This window comes from Cygnus atratus, chromosome 10 (genome assembly GCF_013377495.2).
Source record: "Cygnus atratus isolate AKBS03 ecotype Queensland, Australia chromosome 10, CAtr_DNAZoo_HiC_assembly, whole genome shotgun sequence".
Lineage (NCBI taxonomy): Eukaryota > Metazoa > Chordata > Aves > Anseriformes > Anatidae > Cygnus > Cygnus atratus.
Window position 1 is genome coordinate 15,996,393 of NC_066371.1, and position 27,573 is coordinate 16,023,965.

General features: G+C 57.0%; 2 protein-coding genes across 3 annotated transcripts in view; both read left to right on the forward strand.

The window, feature by feature from the left end:
- The first annotated feature begins 351 nt into the window (after positions 1–351).
- Positions 352–17,806, forward strand: TRAIP (TRAF interacting protein). Of its 2 annotated transcripts, XM_035558282.2 has the most exons (15): positions 352–457; positions 581–638; positions 1,301–1,384; positions 5,130–5,169; positions 7,659–7,786; positions 10,398–10,492; positions 11,096–11,209; positions 12,151–12,238; positions 13,804–13,893; positions 14,126–14,214; positions 14,737–14,892; positions 15,093–15,141; positions 15,677–15,802; positions 16,338–16,388; positions 17,460–17,806. In XM_035558282.2, exons 1-15 carry the CDS (start codon positions 360–362, stop codon positions 17,589–17,591), a joined length of 1,398 nt encoding a protein of 465 aa, XP_035414175.1. In that variant the 5' UTR covers positions 352–359; the 3' UTR covers positions 17,592–17,806. The 2 variants fall into 2 exon arrangements, with proteins under 2 accessions (XP_035414175.1, XP_050568740.1); XM_050712783.1 differs by lacking the exons at positions 352–457; positions 581–638; positions 1,301–1,384 and adding an exon at positions 3,365–3,612 and having other exon boundaries at positions 17,460–17,799.
- A 1,116-nt stretch (positions 17,807–18,922) lies between these two features.
- BSN (bassoon presynaptic cytomatrix protein) overlaps positions 18,923–27,573 on the forward strand; it is a 72,842-nt gene continuing 64,191 nt past the window's right edge. Inside the window, exon 1 of the mRNA XM_035558257.1 lies at positions 18,923–19,098. Within this exon, the coding sequence (XP_035414150.1) occupies positions 18,923–19,098 (176 nt within the window). The remainder of the gene's footprint in view (positions 19,099–27,573) is intronic.

Sequence of the window (27,573 nt, forward strand, 5' to 3'; positions counted from 1 at the left end):
GGCCCCCCCGGGACCCCGCTTCCCGCCCGCTGCATGCCGCGGCCCCGCGGCCCCTGTATCTCTGGCAAATAAAGGCCCCGCCGAGGGCACACCGGGACAGCACCGGCGCCGCTCCCGGGCTCTTTGTGGGGCGGGGGGGGGGAGTGTGAAGGGGCGGGGGGGGGCGGGGGGGGGCGGGGGCCGTCGGTAGGGTTCAGAGGGCGCGGGGCGGGGCGGGGCCCCCCGGGGCTCACTTCCGGGCCCGGCAGGAAGCGGCGGGCGCGCGGCGGGGTTTGAATCGCGGCGCTCCGCGCGGCGGGGCCGGGAGCGGGGCCGGGGCCGGGTTCGGTGCCGCCCCCCCTCCCCCCCCCCCCCCCGCCATGCCGATCCGGGCGCACTGCGCCATCTGCTCCGACTTCTTCGACAACGAGCGGGACGTGGCGGCGCTGCCGTGCGGGCACACCTTCCACAGCGCCTGGTGAGCGCCGCTACCGGGGCACCGGGCGCTGCCGGGGGGCGGCGGGGCAGGGCAGGCCCGGCCCGGCCCGGCCCGGGGGCAGGCCCCGCGCTAACGGGGGGCTCCTCCCGCTTCCTCCCGCAGCCTCGCGCGCTGGTTCGAGGCGGCGCCCAGCCGGACGTGCCCGCAGTGCCGCACGCAGGTAACCGCAGCCCCCCGGCCCCCCCCCCCCGGCACCGGCAGGGGCCCCCCGGTGTCGCCCCGGCCGCAGCCGGGTTGCTGCCGCTCTCCTCCCGCCGAGGCCCCGGCCCGTTCCCCCCCCCCCCCCCCCCCCGACTTGTTGATCCCCGCCCCGCTCCCCGCCGCCGGGTTACCACGGAGTTCTCGCGAAATAACATCTTGTGTGGCGGCAGCCAGGCGGTTAGCGCTGTGGTGCCTGCGTGCGATGCCTGAAACACGGAGCTGGAGCTGCATGGGGGAGGTGTGGAGAGCTGTCGGATTCAAGTACGGCGCCTTCTGCCCGCGGAAAGCGGCGCGTGCTTGTGCCTCGGGAGTTGGCAGCGTGTTAGCTCAGCGTCAGCTGCTGGGGCCCGAGCTGCCAGAGGACAGGGCCGCGCTCGAGCCGCGAGTGCCCGGATCCTTCTGCTGCAGCCCGGGAGCTCGGCTGGGGCCGTGCTCCCCACGCCGAGCAGGGGGTCTGCTGCCGTGCTGCCGAGCTGAGGCAGAACGCCGCCAGCAGTGGTGCTGAGCGCGCAGTCAGATGTGCGCCGCGATGGCACCGTTCTGCCCCTTCGTTTTGTCTCCCGCAGCTGTCGCGTTGCCGTGTCTGTGCGGGTCAACCTCTTGGCTCTCTCCTGCGTTTAGGTCAGCAAAAGGCACATCATCAATAAGCTGTTCTTTAACGTTGCCTTGGAGGAGCAGGCAGCACCGGACGCAGAGACCCTACAGGTATTTCCACGGGGTTTTTCTCTCGGGTGGCGCTTCGAGGACTTGGAGGCACGGCTGGGGCTTTGCCAACAGCTGCTCCCTGAGCGGGTGCCCCCTGCGCCGTGCTCGTCGTTCAGACCTGAAGCGCTTCAGTGTCTCCTCCTTGTTCCCATTGTCCATCCTGGTCCTTGCCCAGTCCCAGCCCTGTCACAAGGCAGCCTCCCCGTGGTGGTTTACTTGCCCCTGACCAAACCCCAGCTGGCAACACAAGGAGGAGCAGGGAAGCAGAAGAGGCTTCTTACGCTTCCCTCCTTGCCTGGAACCCTGAAGCAGCACCAAATAAGCATCCAGCTGCTGCTTCTCCCTCGGATCTCCAAGCTGCCACCAGTGGCTGTGTGGGAACATGGCTGCAGAGCTTCCCGAGAGGCAGAAGGAAGGCGCTGGGCTCAGCGAGCTGCTGCAGGTGCTGGGGCTCAGGCAGGCGTGACTCCTGTTCCCCCCTGGAAGGAAGGGGCTGTTAGATGGAGCCCTTCCTGCTCGTTTCTGTGCAGGTGGGTTTGTTTGCAGGGGCTTGCAAGGAAGCAGGGCAGGGTGCCAACGCTGGCTTGGTTTCCTGAGAGAAATTAGGAAACGGACTGCCTGAAGCTGCGCCTGCAGGGGCGTGGGCAGCGCCGCTGCTGGCTCCCCGTGGGGGATCCTGGCCAGGGCTGAGGAGCTGGGCGATGTTCTCCAAGTGCCACCCGTAGGTGGAAGGCTCTGCACGAGGAGGGATTGATGCAGAGGGGCTGTTCCGTGCTCTCCTCCGTCGTTTAATATGGATGAAGCGTGGCTCCGTATGTGGCAGAGTTATCTGTTCCAAAAAAAAGTAGTTGACCTTGGTATAATGGGACGCTTGTACCCTCTTGTGTTTAGAATCAGCATGTGCAGTAATTACCATAATTAGCATTGTCATGGCAACTGCTATATGTATATCGTATGTTTTTAAAATAAAGCAAGCCAGACTATGATGTCAGTAGCACTGTCATTCTCAAAGACCGCAAATAAAGAAACTGAAGTCCAAAGTGTGCATGCAGAGGAGATGAAAAAGCATCTCTGGGCACTCAAAGCCGTGTGCCCTAGATGCAAAGCAGTGGCTTGGAGCAGGTAAACACTGCCTTTAGGACGCATTCAGATCAGCTCTCCTAAGTGTAAGTAGATGAGTGACTCAGAAATGGTACGGCTGGAGAAAAATGCCCTAGAGAAGCTTTCTCTTCTCTCTTACCCCTCCTCCCCAGGGCCTAAGACTGGCTCCCCCAGCCATCCCCACTTTGCAGACCGTGCTGAAGACCTGCTCCCTTGCTCCAGGGCAAGACTGGACTCTTCTCGCACAACATCACGACGTGTTACCATCAAGCCTCCTACAAAGTTTGTTTTGTTGTCACCGGAGCAATATCTAGACCCAAGCTCCTAGTTTCCCTAATGAGGGAGCCGAGATCTCTCTCTTAACGGGAAAGGACCAAATATTTGCTGCGCAGATGAGCGCGGTTAGTTTGTAGGGGTACTCGCTGCCCCGTGCACGGCTCTGGGTTGCTCTGTAATCAGTTAGCTCTGTAATCAACCAGAGCTATATCTGTGCAGCCTGCAGATGTCCTCAAATGAGTGTCTGGCCTCTTGCCGTGAAAGAGTTGGACTGGGGCAAGGGAGCGTGCTTCGGGGAGCTCACAAGCCGCGTGCGAAGCTGTGTCGCCTTGGAGAGACAGAGCAGGGATGCTCTTCTGAGAACCGGTGTCATGCACCTGGCTGGAAGTCATTGGAAGGAACTGCACTGACGGCTGAAACCCTTTCCTGGGTTTCTGCTTTGCTTCCCACTGCCAGGCATCGGCTTCAGCCGAGGCACCGAAGGTGACTTGTTTCCCTGGAGGAGCCGCAGACCACAGGTTGAGTGCTGCGGCATATCTAAGCTTTTCTCAGAGCTGAGTCTGTTGTGTTTTGTTTTTTTTTTTCCTCCTGCACTGCTCTTAGAGATGGTCCTCGGCGATCAGAACAGGCTCCATGTGGCTGTTCCAAGAGCAGAAGTGTCAGTTTTGGGGTGTGACACCTCCCCAGGGCTCATCTGGAACCCGGCGCTACCAGTCACTTGTGACCTGGGGAACCAAGAGACTGGGGGACTTTGTTCAGCCTGGCAAGAAGGAGGCAGGAGGAGGATTCCCGCCTGTAAACCTGCTGGGGAAGGACGAAACCTGGGAGGACGGCTGCCTGTTTGTGCTCAGGTTACACTCATTTGATCCTGCGGCAGCCTTGCCTTGTAATTCAGGTTTGAAGAGAGAGGAGAGCTTGCATCTATCAGAGGAGTGAAAATTGGGAGCAGCCTTTAGGAGCAGTGGTGGAGGATGAGGGATTTCAGATTAAGTTGATGAATGAGGTAATGTTACATAGCTGCCTGCGGTAGCCCAGGATTTCTTTTGCTCTCATGCTAATTAGCACATCTTGTGAGCTCACTAATCGTTCCTGAATAGAACTCAGAGGAAGCTGCTTCAGAACAGTTCCTGCAGCAGAGTTAATTCCACCTCAGCCCTCCGGCTGCTGTCCCCCCGGGGGCAAATCCAAGTCAGCTCTGCTAGGCTTTCCTCCAGTCCCTTCTGCGTACCCAGCTTTAGATCCCATCTTCTCCTTCCTGGCTTTGCTGTCGCTAGCAGAGCTTCGCTCTGGTCCAGTCAGATCCGCGGCCGCTGCTCCTGCTATTCTCAGCTCAGATTTGCATGTAGCGCTCTGGGTTGCACAGATTTGTGTGCTCGGCTTCTGTACTGTGTTGGCATTTTATTGAGGCTTTATTCCACTGCAGTTCCTGCCTGGCTTGTTATGTGCTTTCCTCTGCAGTTCTAACACAGCTTTTTAAGTCATCTTCTGTTGACTCTTGCCTGTATTTTTTTTTTCCTCTCCCTCTCTAATGTGTGAGAGTTACATAAATATGGATGTAAAACACATAGATTTTGCTCATCTTTATAAACTCTGTATGCTCCCTTTGGCTATTTGCCAGCGCTCGCAGGTCGCATCGCTTCATCTATAATTTAACCTACAAGTATGTGCTCCCTCTCTCCGCTCTTTAATGAAGGTGTTAGAGACGCCTGACCTTCCCCAGACCTTTGGGGTGTCCGGGAGACGTTCCGTGGCACTGTTTGGTACGGACGGGCTTGTCGATGATCTCTTTGTGGCCATTTGGCTTAACTGTTAGCTCATCGGCATCCCAAACTGCAGCGACTTCAGCGTCCGTCCGAACGCTGGCTGGTGCCTCTTGGTTGCGTGCTTCGTCACCCTTTCAGACGTCCGGGTGTGCCTTCAGGTCCCCCACCTGCACGCGGCTCAAGTTCACTCCAGTTCAAAGTGACTCTCGATCCAGCTAGTCTGGCAGAATCCCTGCCTTATTGCCTTGTTTAGGTAAAAACGTTATAAAAATCCTTCCTGTCTGATTTCCCGTGTTTCCCTGAGAGCCTTCCAAAATTATTCAGCTAAAACAAGATGACTGACAGTGTGAGAAACACAAGGTTGACAAGGCTAAGATAAAACTGGGATCTTCTCTTCTCTCCCCGAAGGAAGCCAGTTGGAGGTGCTCTTTTCGTTCCCTGCAATAATACTTGTTTGTAACTTGGGGCTTGCTGTTAATGCGCACTATTCTTAGCACATAGCTGGTGCAAATGTCCTGCTGAGAAACCTCTCAGGTCCTTTAGAGGTATGGTGAAAGCTGCTCTGCAGGCTGTTTCCTAATCGGGCTTTCTGTGCTCTGTTTCAGAATGAACTGGACAAGGCGAAGGCTCAGCTCTCCGCGAAAGGTGAGTTCCAGCTGCCGGCAGGTCCCGGGCTCTCCCGCCTGAGCTGCTTTGGTCAGGCCCGAGGAACGTGTCTGCGGAGCTTGCCCCTTTCTGAGGCCAGGGGCACGGTGCAGGCTGTGAGTTCTTTCTGGAGCAGCTTCTTCGGAGCTTTTTCCAAGGAGAGACTGCCTAAAGCTTTGCAAAACCTGCGTGCCAGAGCCCGAGCCCGCAGGCTGGCCCAGCTCGACTCTGACTGGGCTGCCCTCTGCACATTTAGATACATATGCGTAGTTATTTTTGCTCGTCTTACGAAGAGCTACAAAAGCCCAGCACGGCTACGTCTGGAGTAAGCTTGCTGAAAGCAGAGCCTGTGGTCTCATCGCTGGGAAGCTCGCAGCTGCTTTTGCTAAAGGCTCGTTCCTGCTAACAGAAAGGGGGGGGGGGGGGGGGGTAAAAGTGGTGCCCGAGCAGCAGTGGGAAGGTGTTGGGTTTGTTTGGCTGTTGCAGTGCCACATGTGTCACTTGAAGAGCAGACGGAATTTGGTGTGTGCGCTTCCATTTTTCCCATCTTTAATTTTAGAGGATGTTTGAGGGAGGCAGGAAAAGCAAAAGCCCTGGAGACTTGTCGATGGGTTTTAAGCATCGTCTGTAGGCAGCCTGTCATCAGAACATGAGTCATGAGCAGCGAAAGTAAAATGTCAGTCTGAGTGACAGAAATCCAGAGACATGCTAACAGAAAGGAGAAATCTTTAAAGAATGCTGGGGGCTCACCCACGCCCCGAGTAGTCTTTCCTCTGCCTTTCCTGCGTGCACGAGACAGACGCGAATAGCCAGTAGGTTGAGGATTCGGTCCTCAGCCTGAGAGCAGGATTGGGTGGTCCGCGCGTCGCTGTTCTGAGGCCTGTTCTCGTGCTACCTCAGTGCAGTTTAGTGGCTTGGTAGAGAGCCAGATCTTCTGGGGAAGGTGGCTGGGATTCTTGCTAGGATGTTATCCAAGAAAAACTGCTTGAAGGCCTGCTCATCTTCTCGGCTTCTGGTGAGTAGAGGTTCGATCTGACATTCCCCTATCCCGTCCTGTTTTCATGTTGGAAAGCAGCAGCTCGTTCCCACCTCCTGCTTCCTTTGCTATGGGCGCTCTGCTCTCTGGTGGATCTTGTGTATAAATTCTTCCCTTAAAGATGTGCTCTGCGCTCCCTGTTGTAGCGTAGCTGTGTAATTGCCAGCTTCTCATCAGCTTGCAAATGGCTCTAGAGGCGTGGAGCTCTGTGCAGCCCCAGCAGGTGAAGTGGGAGGCACTTCGAGTGACTCATTTGAACTCATTCCTGCAGCATAGGGAGGTTCAAATCCTGCCATCTGCCTCTGGGCAGCTGGGAAAGGAGGAGGGGGAAGCCCTGACTCTTTTTGGGGATGTGGAGTTCCCACAAATGCAGCGGAGCATCTCCAGGTTGTGCTGCCTCCGGTGAGGATGGGTTATTCAGCTCAATGGAGACAAAATGCTTTACTAAGAGAAACTTCTTTCCCTAGATGCTTCTCCTAGCATCTGTGTTTCTGCTGGGATGCGTTCCTCCTGTTCTCCCCTGGTGGCTCCTTTACTGCCTGGCCCACCAGTGAAGCAGCGCTGCTGGTCGTGCTTCCATGGGGCGCGGTGGCACCATTTGAAACGGGATTGCTGAAAGGAGGAGCGGCCTTTCGGAGTGCCTCCCCACCACTGCCAGCCCGGAGCCACAATGGTTTTGGCAGAGGGGGAAGGTGCTGAGCTGCGGGCTTTACCCTGTTCTCACCGGGGCTGACGGAGGCGCTGCTGCTTGCCATCGTTGCCCAAGTGCTTCGAGCTTTCCAGCGGTGCTGGCTGTTCTGTGCTTAGCTCTGCCAGCTCCCGGTGGTGCTTGTTGCCCTGGGAGCTGTTCTTCCCTTGTCTCGCCAAAACAGATGGGAATCCGGCGTGGTTTTCACCATCTTCTCCACGGTGTTTGGAGGCGTGTGCCTCGTTCCGTGCTGCCTGCACGGGGAGGGGTGCACCTTTGCTGGTGGTGCTGTGGGGAGGGCAGGGGATGTCACGGTGATGCCGTGGGGTCCCCGTGCATTCAGGATGGCCATCTGCACATCCCGCAGGGCTCGCCTGCGCCAGGCTCCGTGTGAAGGGAACAGGCTTGGCTCTGCAGCTTGGTGTGACTCCAGAGAACAGTTCTCCTGTGCACGCCTGCCTGGGAGAGCATGCAAGAGTTAAGATGCATCAGCTTAATGCTAGCAGGGCTGGCACTGGAAAGCTATTAAAGGGAACTTGTTGTCTTTACTGAAGAAAATCTCGAAGCCTGCTGGCACTGGGAGAAGCAATTGCTCAGTACAAACCCCGGTGCAGACAGCTTTTAGGGAAATGGCTCTCTACAGGAATGGCCAGCTCCTAGCAGCCTGAGGCTGCAAGCAGCATCTGTTGTGCTGCCGCTGTTGTTTGTGGGGCTGCTCACGTCTGGGTTTCTGGCCCGTGACCTTTGTGTTTTCCCTTTTTCTAGAGAAAGAAAAGCGAGAATGCCAGGCCATCGTGGATGGGCTGCGGGACACTCTCGATGTGCGCAATGCCACCATAGAGTCGCTCCAGAAGGTGCTGGGAGAGACAGAGATGCTGTGTTCCTCTCTCAAGGTACCTTTCCCATCCCATCCTGGCAGTACGTTGGCTCTAGCCCTTGCACAAGCACTGCTGATTTCGTTCAGGTTCTCCCCGGGCTGTGATAATGCAGACACGTGGCTCTGTGCCGGTGGGAGTTTGGGGCTGGAGGGGTGGCCGGGGCTAAGGGGCCACCAGCCCAGCCTGGGGAGCGTTGGCTGAGCCCAGCAGCTGAAGCAGCAGTGCTGATCGTACAGGTACCACCAGGAACAGCGTGGGAACTGGCCCCAGCGCCCCGCTGCAGAAGCGCCGGCTCCCTGCGGTAGAATGTTCTTTGTAAATGGGTTTCGGTCAGGCGGGATTCAAGGAAAATTAGTTTCCTAGTTTGATTGGAGGAGAAATCAAACCAAAATATATGGAGGGGGAGTTGCAAGCTTCAGCTGAGTGGGATTTGATCCAGCTAACTCTCCTGTCTCTGCTCTGTTGCCAGGGATTTCCTTCGGTTAGGTTAGTAATGCGTGAAGTCCAGGGATCAAATATTCCTGTTGTGCTTCAGCGGGCAGTCGCTCAGTGTGTAGGCATGCACTGTGCATAAACAGCGTGTGGAAGGGGAGTAAGAGCAAGAAGCACTTCGTTGGGATGCCTGGGGGTGAGCAGGGGGACTTTGCCTCGGCAGCAGGGCGGGCTGGGCTGCCCGCTGTGTGCTGGAGGTGAGGGGCAGAGGGGGTTTGGGCAGGTGGGATTGGGAGCAGTGGGCTGAAAGGGGGAGTAGAGGTGAACTGCACCTCTCTGCTCTCTGCCCCTTGGGTCTAACCCAGCAGCCTAAATCGCATCATGTTCCTTGACCCGCCAGGCCACGCAGCTGGGGCGAGCTTGCAGATGGGGCGTGTGGTGTGGTTGTGTTACTCCATGCCTCCAGCAGAGCAGCTGGGCTCTTCCTGGAGGAGCCACCTGAGGTCTGCACAGCATTAGCAGCAGGATGTTGTCGCAGGGCAGGAGATCTACGGAAAGGAATTAACGCCACGCAGGCCTTGCTGTTGGCCAGCACGAGGTTTTGGTGTTGTTTTTTTTGACTGACCATGGGATTAGATCCAATCTGCTTGGGTGTAAAGGCAACCCGGGTCTGGGTCATGCCCAAGATGCTCTTGGGATCCTGCGTGTACCAGTGGCAGGATAGTACTGATGCTTCCTAATCCTGTAAAACAAACAAACAAAAAAAAACACTCTTGTGACAGTGGAACCTGGTGCTTGCTGCTCAACTCAAGACCTCTGTGCTTGGCTTTCCTGCCGGCTGCCTCAGGAGGAGGCTCTGGGGTTACCTTGCCTGGTGCAAAACCCTCTGAGTACGCTCACGTTCTTGTAGTGAAAGCTGGGCAGGGTGCAAGGATTAGGGACCTGAGGGTAACCTTTTCTGTGGTGTACGGGGTTTCCCACCCGAATGCCAAGCAAAGTTTTGTACTGCATCATTTCAAGATTGAAGCAGTAAACTTCCGCAGTAAAGACCCAGGCTTAACTAGCTGTGAGGCAGGTCGAGCCCCCAGGCTGTGAGTCAGTCCTGTCTTCTGCCGGCACCGCCAGCTGCTGCTGAACCTTGGCGTGACAGTTTGCTGCTGTCTCAGCCTGTGTGAGGCTGGGGACCCTGCTCCAACCCGGCCCGAAGCTCTGCTCTGGGGGCCTGGAGCGTGGGGTGCTGCGGTCAGGACCAGCCAGAGGTGGGCTCTGCTTAAAGCAAGGCGTGAGCCTGCATCTCCGCAGAGCCCCGGTACTGTCACGGCTGCTTGGCTGCTGTGGCAGAAAGCGGATAAAAACCTTTAACTCCTCCTTGCCACGCCGCTCAGCATTGGAACTCGAGAGGTGATGGTCTTCGGCCAGGCCTCTCTCTGGAGTCAGCAGCGGGTTGAAGCCAGGCTCAGAGCCTTTTTTTTTTTTTTTTTGAAGCTGCTGCGCGAGGTACCAAGGAACATGCAAACTTAGACAACACAGATGCATTGAAGTGGTGTGAATTCAGGCCAGCTTTCCCACGTCCTCTGCCAAACTGCAGATCTCTGTTTTCTTAGCTCAGCTGAAGTTTGCTGCTGCTGCCTGCTGCTGGAGAGCAGAGAAAGGGGCTGGCTGCAAGAGATGTTGCAGCCTCCCCAGGCGGGTGAGAGAAGCACCCAGGTGGGTGGCTGGTTTGGCTGAGATCTGCCAGGAGAGACCACGCAGCGTTCCTAGTTATGCTTTAAGCAGCTAATAGCAAGGAAAATTGGGAGGCTAAAGCGAAGGGCTTAGCTGGGTAGGGAGCAGAATGCAGTAGCAAGATTTGCTTGCTTTGGACTCCTTTGCTTTTGAAAAACAAATTGTCGCTGTGGACAGGGTGCTGCCCACCCCGCAAATCCTCCTAGCAAGAAAGAAGGATCCAAAGCAGCTTCAGCGTCAGACTCCTCTTGCGATTAGCACTCGGACCCTGCTGGGTTTGCGAGGAGCAGAGGTAGGGGTGCAGCGGGGGGGGGGAGATAAACTCTCCGTAATCCTGGGCTGCTGAGGTGGTGATAGCATTAAGAGCCAATATATGCTCCCAGCTGCCTGCAGTGCGCATAAGCCAGGATGTTTCTCTAACAATCCCTGGAGCCCTCCTGACGGTCTGCGTGCGCTCGCTTCTCTGCAGAAACAGATGAAATTCCTGGAGCAGCAGCAGGAGGATAACAGAAGTTCAAAGGAGGAGGCCCGCCGTCTGCGAAACAAGCTGAAAACCATGGAGCGGTGAGATCCTGGGCCTCCCAGGCTGGGCCGCACGCCTCCCCCCTTCTGCAGGAGGGAGGGAGAGGTCCTCCTGTGCTTGCTGCAACAGCCAGCCCCCCACACTGAGATTGCTACTTCTCCTTACCCCGTAAGGCTGGAAAGTGCTGCATTAGCAGGTTCTGCCTGTCTGTGCTCTTGCCCCTGCTTCCTTTCCAGGCAGCTGCTCTCCCTAAATAGCAGCAGGGCACGATGCTGTGTTCAGAATGGCCTCATCTCTAGTCCTCTGAGCATGGCTGTGTGCTGCTGCCGTTATTGGAGAGGATGTTGGGGCAGAGCCCAAATCCCAGCCCAGGAATATAGTTAGCTGCACGGATGTGGGACCCAAAAGCTGCTCTGTCAGCCCCGTGTGCAGCACGTGTGTACAGCTGCCCCTTCTCTAGCCAGTCCACGTAGTGCTAGCAAAATGCCCTGCCTGCAGCGGGGCACGTGCATCTCTTTGCCACCTCTACATTCAGGAGCTCAGGCTGTGGGAGCTCCTTGGGGGAAGCAGGGGCTGCCGTCTCCTTCCCAGCTCTGTTCATGACTCATGAGATGAGGGTACATTTTCTTAAATTTTTTATGCAGGATTGAACTGTTGCTTCAGAGCCAGCGCCCCGAAGTGGAGGAGATGATCCGAGAGATGGGAGTTGGGCAGGCGGCAGTGGAGCAGCTTGCGGTCTACTGCGTCTCGCTGAAGAAGTGAGTGTTGCAGGCTCGGCACAGGCTGCTTGTGCTGTCCTGGGTGTGCAGGGGGAGAACCCTCTGCTGAGCGCCGGCAGGCACACAGGCTCTGCAGGGCTCTTGCTGCCCGTTTGGGCTTCCGCTGGGTTTTGACTGACAGATACTGGGGACCTAGATCGCAGCCTGTCACACCGAACCGTTCGTGTTGTCACTGTAGTGACACGTGTGTCACCATGGGAACTGTCTCCGGAGCTGTCAGTGCACCTCTGTGGTGATTATCGTTCCCTCAGTTCTCCTCTCATGCCTGGGGGGAAATGAGTGGCTGAGGGGGCTCCAGGTTGCGCTCTCTGCTGCACTGCACCGTGCAGCTGTGGCCTCAAGTGCTCCGTGCACGCCGTGCTCTGGCAAGTGGGACCTGCAGTGCTGCCATCCCCTACCTGGAAATCCATCTGGTCCTGCTGGGCAAAACCACGGCTTCCTTGGGTCCATTCTGATGGCAGCTGAATAATTGCAGCTTCGACACAAAGCTATAATGAGGCGAGTGTCCCCGTGGTGTAATTGGAAATGAGTGTGCGTGGCCAATAGTGTAATGCCTCTGAAAAGTCACTTAAAGGAAAGTCCTCTATTTGCTGCCAGCATGGAGGCTGCTCTGTTGGCTGTCTGTCTCTTCCAACAGCTGAAATGTTGCTGGATCTGGTTTCCATTTGTTCATGAATCCTGTGCGTGCCCTCTCCTCAGGCATGGCATCCCCTGCAGCCTCCTCCCTCCCCGTTTTGAGGCCGTGTATTTGACACGCTGCTGGTCAGCGTCGATATGCTCAGCTCTGTTCCCTAAAGGACTTTGTGTCCTGGGCTTTCTCCAGTGGTTCTGCAGTTGCAGAACTTCAGAATAATGTTCTCTGAGAAGTTCTGTCTCAGTCTTCATGCAAACACAGCGTGAATCTTCTGGTCTCTTTTCAGGGAATATGAGAACTTGAAGGAGGCTCGGAAGGTATCCAGTGAGATGACAGAGAAGCTGAAGAAGGAGCTGTTTTCGGCCAACAGCAAGGTAAAGGGAGAGTGTGAGAGTCATGAGGGTGACACCTGGTCTGTAGCTCCCTCCCGGTAACGGTGGTCCAAGCCCCGTGCAGTGACCCCTTCCCGCGCTGGGCACTCGGTTAGAGGTACAGTTGGCATGGAAGTGTCAGGCTGGGGTTTCTGGGTCAGGGCGTGATGCCGTGGTGTGCAAACACGGGCTGTTATCAGCACCATGGTCTATGGGGACATCAGCAGGGCAGCGTGTGCAGAGCCAGCCGGAGCTTGGCAGGGAGCCTGGCCTGGAAGGCAGCAGCAGGCGGGGGTTTGCCGCTTCCCCCGGGCTCCAGCAGCAGTGCTGCCTTTGTCCTGCAGCACCGAGCACCAGTTTGTTCAGCCACCAGCTCCTTGTGCTGCAGCATCAGGGCCCTAGGAAGGGTGGGAAGGAGGCCTGAGCCAGCACCGGCCACGCAGAGTGTAGCCCTGGCTCGGCACAACCCCAGTGAACCCCCCGCTGGACTGGGCTGAAGCAGGCCGGCCGGGGCTCCTGCGTGGTGCTGGGTCCAGGCAGGAGAGGTTCCCAAAACTTAAGGACACACACGTGGCTTGCACAGAGCCTCCCTGGGCTAGTGCTGCTCTGAGCTGAGCTGGCACAGAGCTCGGAGCTGCAGATATGCCCCTTATTGCTGTGCTGCCCCTGTTCCAGGCCTGGCTGGGCTCTGTTAGCCCAGGCCAGGAATCCCTGCGTCAGTTTTGGTAGCACGCCCCCTTGAAAAGCTCGTGTGTAGCCCTGCTCTCCAAGGCGCAGGTGTTCCCTGGGGTGCACCCAAGTCCAAGCTCACAAAGTGAGAGACTGTGGGTGGATTTGGCCTATTTTTGTTCCCCAGACATAGCTGTTGTGGTCCCATCAAACCGAGAAGAAGGTTCTTGGATCGCTGAGCTGCTCCCCAAGCGAGTTAACCCCTTAACGTGAGGTGCTGCTGCTGTCGTCGGTCTGTTTCTGGCTGAGTCTGTGCCAAAGTGCAGTTGTTTTCTTGGGTCAAGAAGATGCGAGTCAGTGTGCTTCGGGCTTGGCTGCCAGCGAGCTGACTGTGCCGTCGCTCCGTGGGCTGGCCCAGATCCTGACCCCACTTCCAGTCCTTTGCTGTGGTGCCAGCCCACCTCTCAACCCCCGGCTCCTGGTGTGCCCTCCTGTTGAATCAGGCTTGTCCGTGTGCCAGTACTGCTGATGCACAGCCATCGTCCGGCCTGTGGTTGGTAATTCTGGGATCTGCTGCGTGCAAAGCCCTGCAGGAATTCAGACTGGAGCCACCAAGCGTTAAAACGTGGAAAAGCTGTCACCACCAGGCAGAAGGGCTATGGGAAGGCTTATGTTGGGCACGCAGCCCTGGAGATCCCTCTGCAGGCAGCCTTAGGAAATGAGCAGGCGCTGGGTTGTTCTGATGTAGGAGAGCCTGGTCAGAGGTTGGCACTGGAAAACCAAGCCTTAAAGCAAGGAACAGGAGCACGTGCTGCAGAGCATCCTGCGCTGCCGGGGATCTGCCGTCTCCCTTACCCGCGTGTTGTAACCAGTGTTGTTTTGTTGTGTTTGTTCTGCAGCTGCAGAGAACCGCTTCAGACTTGGAGAAGACAAAGGAGGAGTTAAAAAGCACCCAGAAGGACTTGAAGAATGCAGACAAGGAGATTTTGGTGAGAATACTGTTCTTTAGTCTGCAGTAACTGGCAGCTGGCCATGGCCTACAGCTGCAAAGCCAGGAGTTGCGCTGGCTTTTGCTCAGGGGCTAGGTTACCCAGCCCATCCTACCCCTTATCTGCTCCACCTCTGATCTCCTCCCAGTGCTGATTTATGGATGAGGGGCTGCTAGTATCTGCTCCTAAATCATTTCCTTATCTCACTGTCTGCTTTCCCTCCTCCCTCCAGAGTTTGAAGAAGAAGATAGACATCCTGCAGGATACTCTGAAAGTGCCATCTGTAACCAGAGAGACGCTCAGCCGACTGGTCTTTGAAAGGTCAGTGAAGTTCATCCTCAGATACGGGCCAAGGATGACATTTCCCCTGCCAGGGAGATATCCCCAAAGCTGCTGTCTCAGAGTTGGCCTTCCAGCAAGCACGCCCTGCTGTACGGGGACCTAAGGTCTTTGTCACGCAGAGGAGTCCAGACCGATTGAGGCTCGGCCTGAAAATTGCATCCTTTACATTTTATCACGCCCTTTCTTTCTGGCAGCGAGTGCTCTTACCCCAGTATGGCAAACTGGGCAGTGTACACTGAGCATCAGTGGGCCAGCGTGCTTCCCTGGGCTCAGGGTGCTGCTGCTGTGAGCACAGGCCATCAGAGGTCAAACAGCACTTTGGGACATTGACTATAAAGTCTGGGGTTTGGGTTCTCCTTCTTGGGACTTGTAAGTAGAACGAGGTTTGGATCCTGGTCCTGCTGCTGTCGTGCAACTACGCAGGGTAGCTTGTAGCTGTGTCTCCCTCCTGTCTGCTGCGCGGCAGCCTCCTGATGGCTGCTGCTCTGCATGGCCTTGCAGCCCTGCTCCCATGGAACTGCGGCACCCGAAGCTCCACCGCCCAGCCCACAGTGATGAGATCAATCTAGATGCCACTTTTGATGTGGACACCCCTGAAAATCAGCCCTGCAAATCTCTCTTCAGCCCTGCAAAAAGGCAGAAGCTGGATAAAAAGCCGTGAGTTTTCCCTCCTCTTCCTGCTTCTAAAGGAGATCAAAGTCTCGCTGCTTTGGAAGTTGCTGTGTGAGATCAGATAGCTCTCCAGCTGCCTGATGTCGCACTGCAAGTTTTGTCATCGTTTGCTCGGCCTTGTCTGTCCTTGCCAGCTCCACTTGAACAATGAATCTCTGCTGATTTGTTCCTTGCGCTTCTTACAGGCCGCCTGTGGTAAATCTGGCAAAGAAAGTTCTGAAGGAAACAGTGGAGGTAAATGGACTGATCTTGTTTTCTGTATCACCTCTTCGATTCTGCTGTTAATGGGCTTGAGATAAAGGCCCCGTTTTCCTACGCAGGAGATGCTCTAACCAGAGACTAGCCCATCTGCAGAGCCACAGCACGCACTTCAAAGTGCTTTGCTCGACTGTCTCCTAGAAACACCGTATCGCTGTCGCAAAGACCTGGAATCGGGCAGGAGAGGGAGGGTGGGGACACACACACTTCTTGCTGATTGTCCCGCCTCAGATGCGCTTAGCAAATGCGCAACGTGGGTTTGATCACAACGGCCACGGGGTCAGCTGGGGGGCTCTTTGCCCAAGCTCGTGGGGCACAACGTCCTGCCTCCCAGGCACTGCTCCAAACGAGCCCCAGTGGGAGGTGGGGAGCTTCTGTTCTTTGGCCTGACGTGGTATGGGTGTGCCAGTTACCCAAAGTAGCTGCCTGCATTATTAGTGCTGCCTGTGTGTGGACTAAATTCAGCAGATCGTGCTGGTTAAAGGGCTTCTCTCGTTATTTTGTGGGACAGAACTGGGCAGATGATCTGGAGGATGAGACTCTTAAAGGGCTCCTGCCAGCATTCATCAGGAACTCTGTTCTCTCCAAGAAGCCGACGTCGGGTAGCTTGCTGGGTCCCCACAAGAACACAGGCACGGTGAGTATGACCGTCCAGCAGGCGAGCTTGTCAGGGGCTGGCACTGCACACCTCTGTCCTGAGGCTACCCTACACGAAGAAGCGAATGTGGCTTCTACCTTGCTGCATTCAATGTGGGGAAAATAAATCTCGGAGCATGACCTGGCTGCCTCCCAGTCCTGCAGAAGCTCCAGGGATGACAGATGGTCACTCCCTACATGGCAGCGGATTAAATGGCCTTCCACATCCCATTCTTCCACCTCCTTGGAGCTGTGGGTATTTTCTTTGAATGACTCAGTCCCGGTGACAAAATCCTAAGCCTTGCAGCAACCTGGAAGGCTCAGTTTCCTCCAGGAAGGTACCCAAACTCCTCTAAGGGGCTGCCTTTTCCCAAAGGTAAGGGCTTAGCGCAAGTACAGAGCGTCCTGAGTGTTTGCAGGTGCTTGTAACCTCCCCAGAACACATGGCCTGCGAGGCTCCCCCTTTTGTTATTCAAGACAAGAAGTAGCCATGGCTCCGTGCTGCTGTTCCAGTCACGTTTATTTCTCCCTCCTAGGTGAGGATGGGTTACGACGGCTTGGGAGGCAGAACAAAATTCATACAGCCTGTATCCTTCCGTGTGGCAGTAGTGATGCTGTGGGGGACCTCTTTTGTTCCTCCTGTCTCAGCCAGCCCGGTCGACTGGTGCAGGACTCCCCGGTTAGAGGCTGGGACCCTCAAGGAACCATCAAATTTCTCTACATCTGACCGAACGTGCCTGAGCTCAGCAAAGGCATCCAGGCCTTGAACTTGCTGTGAATGTTACGGGGGAAATGTTTGTTTGGAAGGACACAGCAGCTAGAAATCAGAACGGTTTGCAGGGGCTGCCTGTGCCCTTGTGATCTCTGAGCTGCTGCTTAGTGCAGCCTCTCCCTGCCCGCGTGCCCGTGCAGCTAAAGCCTTCGTTCCTGTGGGACACCGCTGTGCCTGTCCTGGTGGGTGCCTGGGGGCCTTGGGCTGCTGGCGGAGGAGAGCTCGTTGCTCCAAACCCAGGTGCTCCGGGGGCGCTGGTTTGTGTAACCCTGCAGCTCTGTTAGCACGGAGCGTGCATCTTCCTTCCTGTGCCGCAAGTGGCGGCTGGTCAGGACCTCTTACAGCTCAACCATGTCTGGGTTTTGCTGCTTTTTGTCTCCGAAAATTTGTGTGATGGGGGTTAGAGGCCTTGTTACTCTAAGGGCTCTGCCCTTGGAGCTGCTCCGTGCCCTGGGAGGCTGCAGGTGCTGTCACTTTCCCTGCCCGGTGTCTCAGCCATGGTACGTGGGCTGGCCACGTTTAGGTACTGCTTGTGTGCTAGGGCGTAGCGTGGAAGTGGGAAGTGCCTTGCTTCGTGGGACAGAAGTGTGCCTGAACTTTGCTCCTGCGGACAGGGGGCAGAGTCCAGCCTGCCCAGCAGGGGGCTTTTCTTAGAATAGAGCAGCTCAGCTGGGAGAGACCTTCAGAGATCAAGTCCGCCTGCCTGACCTCTTCAGGGGTAACCGAAAGTTAAAGCACATTAACGAGGGTGTTTTCCAAGTGCTTTTGGGATGCACATCCAGGGCTGGCTCCCAGGTCTGTGGCTCAAGCTAGCCTGGAGCAGGTACCAGCTTCCTTCTGTCCCCGGGGCCTTGGCCTGTACTTTCCTTGACAGTTTTACCCTCAGACAAACCCCGCAGAACTCCGTCCCTGTGCAGTGAAGAGCAAGAAGAAGAACGTCTCCAGGCCCGTGTCTGCAGCTCCCTCCGCGTCCTCCTCCAGCAGCAGCCAGGCCCGACTGGACGGCTTCCTGCAGTGAGCACCCCGGGGCACCTCGGCGGGCGGCCGCAGGGCAGAGGGCACTCGCCCGGGGCCCGGCACGAAGCTGAGCGTGGTCCCCGCTGCTGCGTGGTGGGCGAGAGGAGCTGCCAGCAGGAGGCCAACGCCCTGCCTAGCGCTCAGACTGACTCAGCCCCCATTTTTTTTACCCTTCCTTTCTCCCATTTTCATGCAGAATAAACGGGTTTTTCCCATCTTCTGGCCTGCTCAGAGCTCTGTGGTTGCTGCTGAGTTCGTGGACTTCAGGTGGAGCTGCGCTGAGGATGCAGGGCAGGGGTCTGAGGCAGCCCTCGGTGTCCCCCCGGCTCCAGGCGCTCTGTGTCCCCGTGATCTCCTTCCCTCCGGGGCCACCTGCGGCGTGCCGGGGGCCCATCCCCTGGGGGCTGGGCACGCGGAGGCAGGACGCGGCCCCCAAACACCTGCGGTGGGGAGGCGGGCGCCGGGGAGAGCTCCTGCCCCCCGCGGGCACGGGGAGACGGTGTGCTGAGGGGGCTGCTGCTCCTGCGGTGCCCCCCGTCTCTGTTGGGTTTTGAGGTTGTAGGGCGGCAGCTTGTCCCCTGGGAGCTGCCCGCCTCGTGATGTCATCACAGGGGCTGTGACGTCACACGTGGCCGGGCTGGCTCTGACCTCACAGGGAGCTGCGTGCTCAGGGCCCGGCAGGAAATGACCTCGCGGGGCAGCAGGGTGCTCATTGGTCGGCAGGGAGTGACGTGCAAGGGCTGCCCGTGATGTCACGGGGAGGAGGATGCTCGTTGGCCGGCAGAGCAGGGGAGCGGGGCCGCCATTGGCCGCCAGGCGGGAGCGCTGGGGCAGCCCGTGACCTCACGGGGAGCGGGGCGCCGATTGGCTGGCAACCTGTGACCTCAAACGGGACGGCAGAGCCCATTGGCTGCCCCGCCGCGACGCCCTGGGGCAGCGCCCGGCTTGGTAGCGGAGGCGGCTGCCGATTGGGCCGCCGCCTGTGACGTCCCTGTGACCTCACGGGGCGCAGCGGGCGCTGATTGGTCGCCGGCGCGTAACCTCACGGCGGAGCGCGCGCTCGTTGGCTGCCGGCGCGTGACCTCACGGGCGGGCTCCGGCGGACGCCGATTGGCCGGCGGGCCCGGCGGGGGGCGGAGCTCCTCCGCTCCCCGCCCCTCCCCGCCCCTCCCCGCCCCTCCCCTCTCCCGCCCGCCGCCGGGCGGGGCGCGCGCGGCCGCGGGGGCGGCGCATGCGCGGCGGCGGCGGGGCCGGCGGCGATGGCGGCGCGGGGCTGACGGCGGCGGCGGCGGCGGCGGCGCGGCGCTGAGCAGCGGTCCCCGCCCGGCCGCCATGGGCAACGAGGCCAGCCTGGAGGGCGGCGGCGCCGACGGGCCCCTGCCCCCCGCCGCCGCCGGGGCCCCGCCGCCGCCCGCCGCCGCCGCCCCCGGCAGCGCCCAGCCGCCTTCAGCACCGGGCGGCGGCGGACAGCGCCCGGGAGGCGCCGCCGGCACCGCGCCCGCCGCCAGGTCAGCGCCGGGGGGGGAGCGGGGGGCGGCGGCTCGGGGGCGCCGCCGGGGGCCGGGGGGGCGGCCCCGTTACGCAGCGGGGGGGCGGCGGGAGCGCTCCGGGAGCGGCCGCGCGGGGTGCGCCGTTCCGAGCGGGGCCGGCCCCGAAGCACCGCCCGCGGGGGGGGGCGGGCGGGGGCGGGAGGTTGCTCGGGGCCGGGGCCGGGGTCGCGGCCGCCGTCACGGCCGGGCTCGGTGCTGGGACCGCTGCTGGGACCGGCGCTGGCATCGCGGCCGGGCTCGGTGCCGGGCTCGGTGCCGGGGCCGCTGCTCGCACGGCAGCACCCAGGTGCGCTTCGCGGCGAGCCGCTGGCAGGGCGCTCCCAGGCAGCCGCCCACCGGCTCGCAGACCCAGCGTGGAAAGCCGCCCCCGAGCGGAACGCCGGCCCGGCTCCCGTGCCTGTGCCTCCTCCTGTCCCCAGAGGATCACCAGCCCCTCTGCCTCCCGCTGCCTTCCAGCCCTAACTCCTCCGTAGGCTGCCTGCGACGCTTTCGGATAAACGCTGCCGCGGAAGGGAGGGTGCCGTGGGGGGGTTTAGGGGGATGATTCCCCCCTCCCTCCCTCGGGAGGTTTCCTGGGGCTGCCCCCCCGTCCCCAGCGTGTCCCGGGGCCGGCGCAGGGCCCCGGGCTCCCGCCACCGGGCGAGAATCAGGGCGCCGCGACTGCCTTCTGGAAGCAGGAGTTGGGCAGAGCCTCGCGTAGGGTTTAGTGCTGGTTTCTCGATGAGACGCGAGCAGCGCCAGCTGAGGTCGTCTTCCGCCTGAAACGCCAGGGTGGTTTTGCTGGCCGCGAGCTGCTGGCAGGGAGCTGCCCTCTCTTGCAATTAATTAACGCCATTAGGGACGGGGGCTGGCGGCAAGGGCTGCTGCAGGGCTGGGGGCTGTGTGTGTGGAGAGGCTGCAGGGAGCAGCGCGTCCCCCGGCAGGGAGCGTGGGGGTCAGCAAAGCTTGGCTTAGCCCCGTCCCCAAAAACAGTGCCAGACCCTAAGCACCCCAGCCCGTGTGCAAGCCGAGGAAAGCCAAAGGCGTCGTTACCCCTCTGCGTGATCCTTCCCAGCTTCGCGTTACGGAAGGAGGCAACCTGGACGCCTTAACCCCGTTATGTGTTTTGTATTTTGATTCTCCATGGTCGCGTTCAGCAGGCTGCGCAGCGCGTGCACCGCGCGGAGGTTTCGGAGAGCAGAGGTAACGCGGCGTCCTCCCACCCGGCTCCAGCGCTCGCCGCTATTGCTAGAGGAGGTGGAGCGCCGTTACCTGAAGGAATACAAATCGGGTGTGGGTGCGTTCAGACAGGAAACTGCCCCGTATCCCAACAGCCACGTCCTGCTCTGCTCCTCCGCAGAGACCCCAAAGCACAAGGGATGAGCTGGCGTGAAGGCACAGCCTGGTGGGCGTGTGGAGAGGTTTGTGGGGCTGAGCAGAGATGGTCCCGAGCTCAGAAAGAGCTTGGGGCAGGGTGCTGGATTGCTGGGGGTCCCAAGGAACGGCTGTGGGGGCTGGAAAACCATGCTGAATTCTTTTCCCCCGACCCCAAAACCAATATGAAAGCAGCAAAGCTGCAAACGTCTTGGAAACAGAGGAGCGATATTAACAGAAAAGGGGAGGCTGGTTGCTAGCACGGCCCCACACGATGCTGAGGGGATGCCACGAGCCAGGCACTGGTCCTGCGCTCACCGGCACGCGAGTGGCACTGGGCCTTTGGCAGCCAGCGGAGCCTGGTGCAAGGACCAGGAAAAGGAAAAAGCATCAGAAATAGGGCTGCGAGAAGTGCTCTGAATTGGAGAAAACAGCTCAAGTTTGGGAAAAAAAAACAGTCGTGCAGCTCTGGTGCTCTGTGCTGCCTGTATGGCAGCTCCCGTGAGCGTGCTGGGTATTGCCTTCAGCGAGTACCACAGCAATGCTGGGTGGTAAGGACGTATATAGCAGCAATTTAACAAAAATAAGAGAGATCAAGTTTCCCCGTTTCTTTATAAACAGACGCTTTTCACAGGCTGGCACAGATAAGCAGCCACTGTCTGTTCTAACAAGACGGTGCTAGAAATAAATCCACGAAGCGAGTCTATGATGGGGGCATCCCTGGCACGTACTAAAGCTGGGCCTGCCTTTTCCTCTATATTAAAATAGCATTTTTCTGGCTGCTTGCTGACCTTAAGGCTGGCGCTCTGGAGAAGCTTGCCACGCTCCCGCAATTAGAGAGCGCAACTTCATTTGTTATGGGACGTTTGGAGGGCTAAGGGGAGCTGGGGCTGGGGTCGGACAAGGAGGGGAAAACCAGCTGTGTAATATTTCAAGCCTATAAAACCCGCCTGAGCGGAACAAAAAGGGAGTGCGGAATGGCTTACTTGGCTGACCAAGTCAAAATGTTTGCCCTGCTAGGGATCCCACCGGGCTGCTTTTCACCGTGATGGGCAGGCTGTGTCAGCTGCAGCTGCCCGCAGCAGCGGGTGGGAATTGGATGGTTTTTAAGGTCCCTTCCAAGCCAGCCCGTTCTGTGCTTCCCTCCAGCAGCCCTGGTTTTACTCCTCTCGTGGCTCTGACAGCAGTCCTGTGGCCACTGGGTGCAGGTGGCACAGCTCGGGGTGCTGGAGTGCCTCCGAAACCTCTCCTGTGAGCGTGCTCGTCCATAGTCAAAATGCACGGCATCAACTATCAGCGCCTTTATTTCCAAAAGGAGTGCACAGATCCGCAGTCCCCTTCACAGGTTCGAGTTTCCCGCTGCTGCCGTGAACCTCGGCGTTACTCCGCAGGCAGCGGCTGCGTGCTCTTTGCTTTTGCTGCCTGAGGGACTTGTGTGTGCGGTTGCTCCTGCTCACAAAGGAAAACGCAGGAGGGTTTGCAGGGCCCGATTTCCCTCCTTCCTCCCCGTGCTGGTGGTGCGAGGCTGGCCCATCTCAGGAATGCCGTCGGTCGTCCCCAGCTGGGTGCAAGCAGGTGTGTCCAGCAGCTGGGGGCAGCTCCCTCCCCACGCTTCTTTTCAGCTTCTTTTCCTCCTCACCCTGCAGCAACAGCAGCTTCGTCCCTGAGCCTGTTGGATGCACCTTCACAAGCAAACGTGATGGGGTGCAAATGATGCTTCCTTTTCTGGTGTGCTGCAGTGGGCTCCACGGCAATGGGAATCTGTTTTTTTGCTAAACAGGGTCTGCAGGAGGAGCGGGGTCCCTGCAACGTGTTCCTGGGAGGGTCCTCGCTCCACCCGCTGAGATTTAATGGCAACAGGGAATTAACTGCCCTGGTGATGTGGTATCTTGCTGGTTCTTGGCCTCTTACAGCTTACAAGCACGTGCTTGCTATCGAAGGTAGATTCAGCATCTTGTCTGGGCTGGGGCAGGAGGCAGCGGCTCCCTGCTTGTGGTGGGCTCCCCAGAAGGCAGAGGAACGTTGCCCACCGTGTCACGGGAAGCTGCTGCTGAATGCAAACTTTTTTGTGCATGTCCGTGTATTTTCTTTCATTCTTTTTTTTTTTTTTAAGGCATCACAGCTTGGCTTGAGAAGGAGAGCAGCAGTGTGACACAGAGCCTGGCTGCTGGCCCAGGGTGCTGAGGGGCTTTAGGAAGGCAGGCAAAGCAAAACCCAGAGTTAAGTTGTTGAAGCTAGCTAAATGACAACAAACATATGTAAACGATGAACATAACTAAGTGTAGGAAGCTTACCCAGGGGTGTGATGGGATATATGACTGCACAAGGCTTAAATAAAAGCTTCACCTCCTAAAATATGCAGCTTCCCTCAGCTCCGAGCTACAGTTCTGCGCTGCACAGCAGACGAGGGGTTCGCGTTGGCCTTATTCTCCACGAGGATGTGATTAAGGAGCTCGGCGTGTTCTCCTTTGTCAAAAATGATTTAGTTGTATTTCTAGGTCATTGTCTGTAGAAGAAAAATGTGCGTGTGTTTAACGCAGTAAAGTGCACAAGGTACCTTCCAGAACAAGGCACGAGGAGAAGCCCTCCCTGCCCAGTAAGGACTGGGGCCATGGGGGGACGGGGGCAGCCGGTGACCGCTCCCGGTCCTTCTGCCGCCAGCACCGCGTTGGGTCAGGGCCGGAGCTGCTGGAGATGGGGCAGGAGGTGAGGAAGGGATGTCTCGTGGACACCGAGCCTTCCCACCAAGCATCGTGGTCACGCAGTGGTTTCCCTGCTCCACGAGGAGCTCTTTCTCTCCTCCCTGAAGACCGGAGAGGTGCAACCTGCTGCCCACCGTCCCCGCAGTCTTCGCGGCTTTTGCGGCCTGGGCACGCAAGCTGAGAAGAGCCGTGTCCTGTCGTCCTCCTGCAAGCTTCCTCCTTTCTCCACAGCTCTCACGCGGCCAGGAGGCAGCAAATGGTGTCTGACTCAAAGCGAAGGCGCGTCTGTGTTGCCAAAGGCTGAGTGTTTCGGGGCAGGTGGGGGCCGTGAGGTTCCTCGCCTGGCTTCAGGGCCTGCCAGCACCCCAGGCTCTGACGTGGCAAAGCAGTTGGCCGCTCCAAAAAGCTTCCAGAGGAGGGTTTGTCAGTTCCTCTGAAAGCCACAGAAAAAAATGCCTTGGGCCAAAGTGATGTGGGCACAGACGTGACGAAACGTGGTGTTGCAGGCGGTCGGCCTGAAGTTGGTGTGCCCTTTTGCTCAGGCCCAGGATGGTGCAGTCACAGAAATGTATGCCGGCCTGCCGGGGCGGAGAGACTTCAAGAGGCCAGATGTCAACGACTGAGAGCTGCCTCTGGACGTGGTTTTGACTTCCCTGCTAGCAGCATTTTGCTTTTCACCCCGCTGGGAGCAGGAGCACTGCCTGCCCGTGGCAGAGGGTGCTCACGGGATTGCAGGCCCTGGCCGTGGGGCGAATGTCGAGGAGCTCAAGGGGAGCTGGGGCTGACGTGAGCTGCAGGAAGGGGGCTCCTGGCTCGTGGTGTCTGCTGGCACAACCACGGCACTTCTCAGACTTGTAACCTGGGGAATGAGGGAATTTAATTGGGAGTTTGGCTTTATAATGGAGTTTGAGCTTTGTTAGGGGGTGTTCGGTGTACGTGACCCTGACGTGCTCTTGGGGTTCTCCTCCTCAGGGTGCTCTACTCCTTGGCAGCCGTACGTGAGCATCAAGTCAATGTTAGGTGTCTTCTTACGCTGTTTAATGAATTCAAAGGGTTCCTGTCCCTCTTGTCAGCACACCTGGGTCCATAGCAGGCTCCCCCAGATGGGAAAGAGCCTGTAGCTTGCTTCTTTCCGTCGTCAGCCGAGACATGAGGAGTACGAAGAGATTTTGCTGTATTTAATGTCTGTGAAGGGATGAAATTATGTACGGGAATTACTTTCAAAGATTGACATGTTGTAGCTGTTAACATTTTTTTTGACCAGAAAAAAAAAAAGCAACGCAAGTTGCAGCATGGGAAAAACAGGAAAAGCATAGCATATTTTTTTCTTTCATCTCCTAAAGAAAACATTTCAGTTACTGATCTGTGAAGCTATGAGTTACAAAGTAGGACTAGTTGAAATTTGAAAATGTATAGTAAGTTCTTAAGGGACTTGGTAATTTGCTTTGCTTTTCTGAAAGAAACAAATCAGCTGGTAATGCAAAGCTTATGAAAGGGTTGGAGAAAATGCAGTTCTGAGCTAGATCTTTTTCCATGTTGACTCTGAACTGTACTTTTTCCTTTGATGAAACATGAAATTACTTTTAATTTATTTTGTTCCAATCCCAGTTACATAAACTATTATTTGATTGTACAGCTGGACTGAAAAACCGTAGGAGGTCTCACATTTAGGATTTTGCTGCCTCTTTCTCATTAAGCCTACAGACTGATTTCTTTAAATGCACCTATTAATCTTCTTAGGGAGACAAATTGTTATTTGGTTGGGGGGGGGGCTTTCTTTTTTTTTTTCTTTTTTTTTTCTTTTTTTTTTCTTTTTTTTTTCTTTTTTTTTTTCTTTTTTTTTTTCTTTTTTTATTTTCTTTACAAACTACGCTCCAAGGTCAACTGGCTAAATAAGTGCCGATGCTTTGAAGCCTTTTCAGGTACGTCTGCAGTGCTACCAGGCAATGTGATGAGAGCACGTGCTGACGTGGCAGGCTGGATTTTATCTAGTTCTGTAGGCTGAAGCCCATCCCGAGCAGCTCTGCCACCAGGTACGTGCTTGCTGTGAGTTTGCCGTGGCGTCACTGCGGGTGGCAGCAGGTTGGCACACACATCCTGCCCCGTGCCACCTCCCTGCCACCTGCCCACAGCCTCGTCCCCGAGTGGCCTGCCCAAGAAGTCCCCGTGGAAAGAGGTAATAGCGGTGTGGAGCTGGCACTCCTGTCCTAACATACCCCTCGTGCTTGGCAGTAATCCCCGAGTCTCTGGCTTGGAGCGGGACCTTTTTTCAGCTTTAATTCTGCAGCATGTGTTGCACCGTTGGCATCATTTGAGTTACTGCTTCAAGAACCCATAGCACAGTGATGCTTTCCACGGCACTATGAGCTCGCTGCCGTGACGTGTGCTAGTGGTGTGCAAGGCTACGAGAGAAGTGTCATCAGAACAGGAGCTCTGGGCTGGGCTCTGTCCGTGGCAAAAAGTGTGGCCTCAGGCTTGCTCAGGCCTGTCCTGGAGACCTGCTAGGCCAGAGCAGGGAAGGCAGGGTTTTCGCAAGCACTTTTTTTCCTTGTGTGCGTTCCCCTCTGCTCGTGTGCCTGCCCTGTGAATCTTCAGCTTCATGGCTGCCAAACATGCGGGTGAAAGGCGGTGGTGTGCGGCGCTGGCCCTCCTTCAGGCCCCTGCACGGCCAAAGCAGTGCTGCTGCTTGAGCTCCAGCAAGCTTTTCCTGGACTCTCTTTTCCAGAACAAAAGAAAGGAGCAGAATCACATTAATCCTCTCTTCCCTCCTCTGGCAGATCAGAATTTGGATGGATATTTGTAAGAAGTTGTATTTTCTTGGTTTTCAGTCCAATCTATCTAGTATCAGGAAAATACACATGATCAGTGCGAGGGCTGCCAGGTGTGTGTGATCACGGTCGTGTTTGTCCTGGTAGGACCACCTCTAGGACATGTTCTCTTTGAAATGTGTAGATTTTTCACTTATCTCCCTATCAGCTTTGTCTCCTGCCCACTGATGATAAGCCACTGGAATTTGGGTTCCTTTCACCCGCTCCCAGCACGGAAACTGCACTGTCATCGGGGCGAGGAGCTGGCAGGTCTCGGAAATGATTCCTTGGACTGCTGCCCTTGCCGACCTGCTCTGCTCTTCTCATTGCCTTCCAGCAGCGTCACTGAAGAGCGTGGGGAGATGGATGTCCGCCTCCTCTCGGAGCAGACCTGCAGGCTGCGTCCGCGCTGATACGAAGGTGGCAGATGTCTGCAGCAGATAGCGCTGGAGCACGTCGTGTCGGGGCCGGGCGGCTCCGCAGCCCTGCCGTAAATACTCCCGATGCCAGTCTGCGTGAGGAGGCAGTGCTGGATTCTACTTACATCGCTGTAAAGCATTCTGTGCTGCTCAGCACCTACCCTGGCTGACCCGTTTTATTTAGGTAGGGTGGCTGTTTAGTCCCAAAGAGTGGAATTTTCCAAGCCTTCTCCATTTCCCCTCTTTCTGCAAGTTGTGTCTGCTTGGAAATCCCACAGGTGGAGAGCAGGCGGGGACAGGCAGGTTGTTTCCATGTGCATCATGTTCGGGGTGCCCCGAGTGCACCTCATGTTCTGCTCTCCTCTCAGTGCTAGGTCCGTGCCTGGGGCTCAGGTGGCATCTGGGCATCCTTGTGCTTTGGACTTCCCATGTGGTCCTTTTTCAGAGCAGCCAAAGCCTGTTTACCCCTCGTTACCTTTATTAGACTTGGTTTTGACTGGTTATGCCAAATTATGATAGAACATCAGTTCTTGTTGAACCAGGAAGATGGTCCATATTCCTAAGTTGTAAGCCACCATTTACCTTAGCCTGGAAGAAAAAAGGTATCCAGAAACATCACTCTGGGAGAAAACTCAAAAGAAGCAACTCCTTCGGTATTCCTCTTGTACTTTGTTTTATCTGCCTTTCTTGTCTTGAAGCATCTCCTAGCTGCACCGGTTATTAGATTAGGATCTGATTCCTCTTTGCTGTACAACTCGGTTTCATCAAACCAGTGTCAATAATTGCCAGCTTAATTTTATGTATTATTAAGTAAAAATGCAATCCAAAACACTCTGAATTAACAAATTATCATGTGGGGTTTTTTCTTCAAAAGATGGAAACAAAGTCAAATAGCTGCTTTGTGTAGTAATAAAACGGCTGCATCTGAATCCAGTTCGCTCAGTGAGCAAACTCCTTAGCCTTGAGTTTTACCTGCTTCCCTTCCTGCAAGGCTGACGGCTGTCCAGGAGGGCCGTGAGGATGGTTGCATGCAATGGGCAGGTGAGGCTGTCCCTTTGGGGACAGATGGCCTGGTCTGAGGTGCATGCGGGGACAAAGCATCTCAAAGAGCATGCGAAACCTGGGTACGTAATGTTTTTCTTTGATCCTGTA

Coding starts and splice junctions, on each gene's coding strand:
- TRAIP (XM_050712783.1), top strand. CDS start 3,367: ATGGTCCTCGGCGATCAGAACAGGCTCCATGTGGCTGTTCCAAGAGCA. Junction 10,493..11,095: donor AAGCTGAAAACCATGGAGCG/GTGAGATCCTGG, acceptor TTTTTTATGCAG/GATTGAACTGTTGCTTCAGA. Junction 15,803..16,337: donor CCCACAAGAACACAGGCACG/GTGAGTATGACC, acceptor TCTCCCTCCTAG/GTGAGGATGGGTTACGACGG.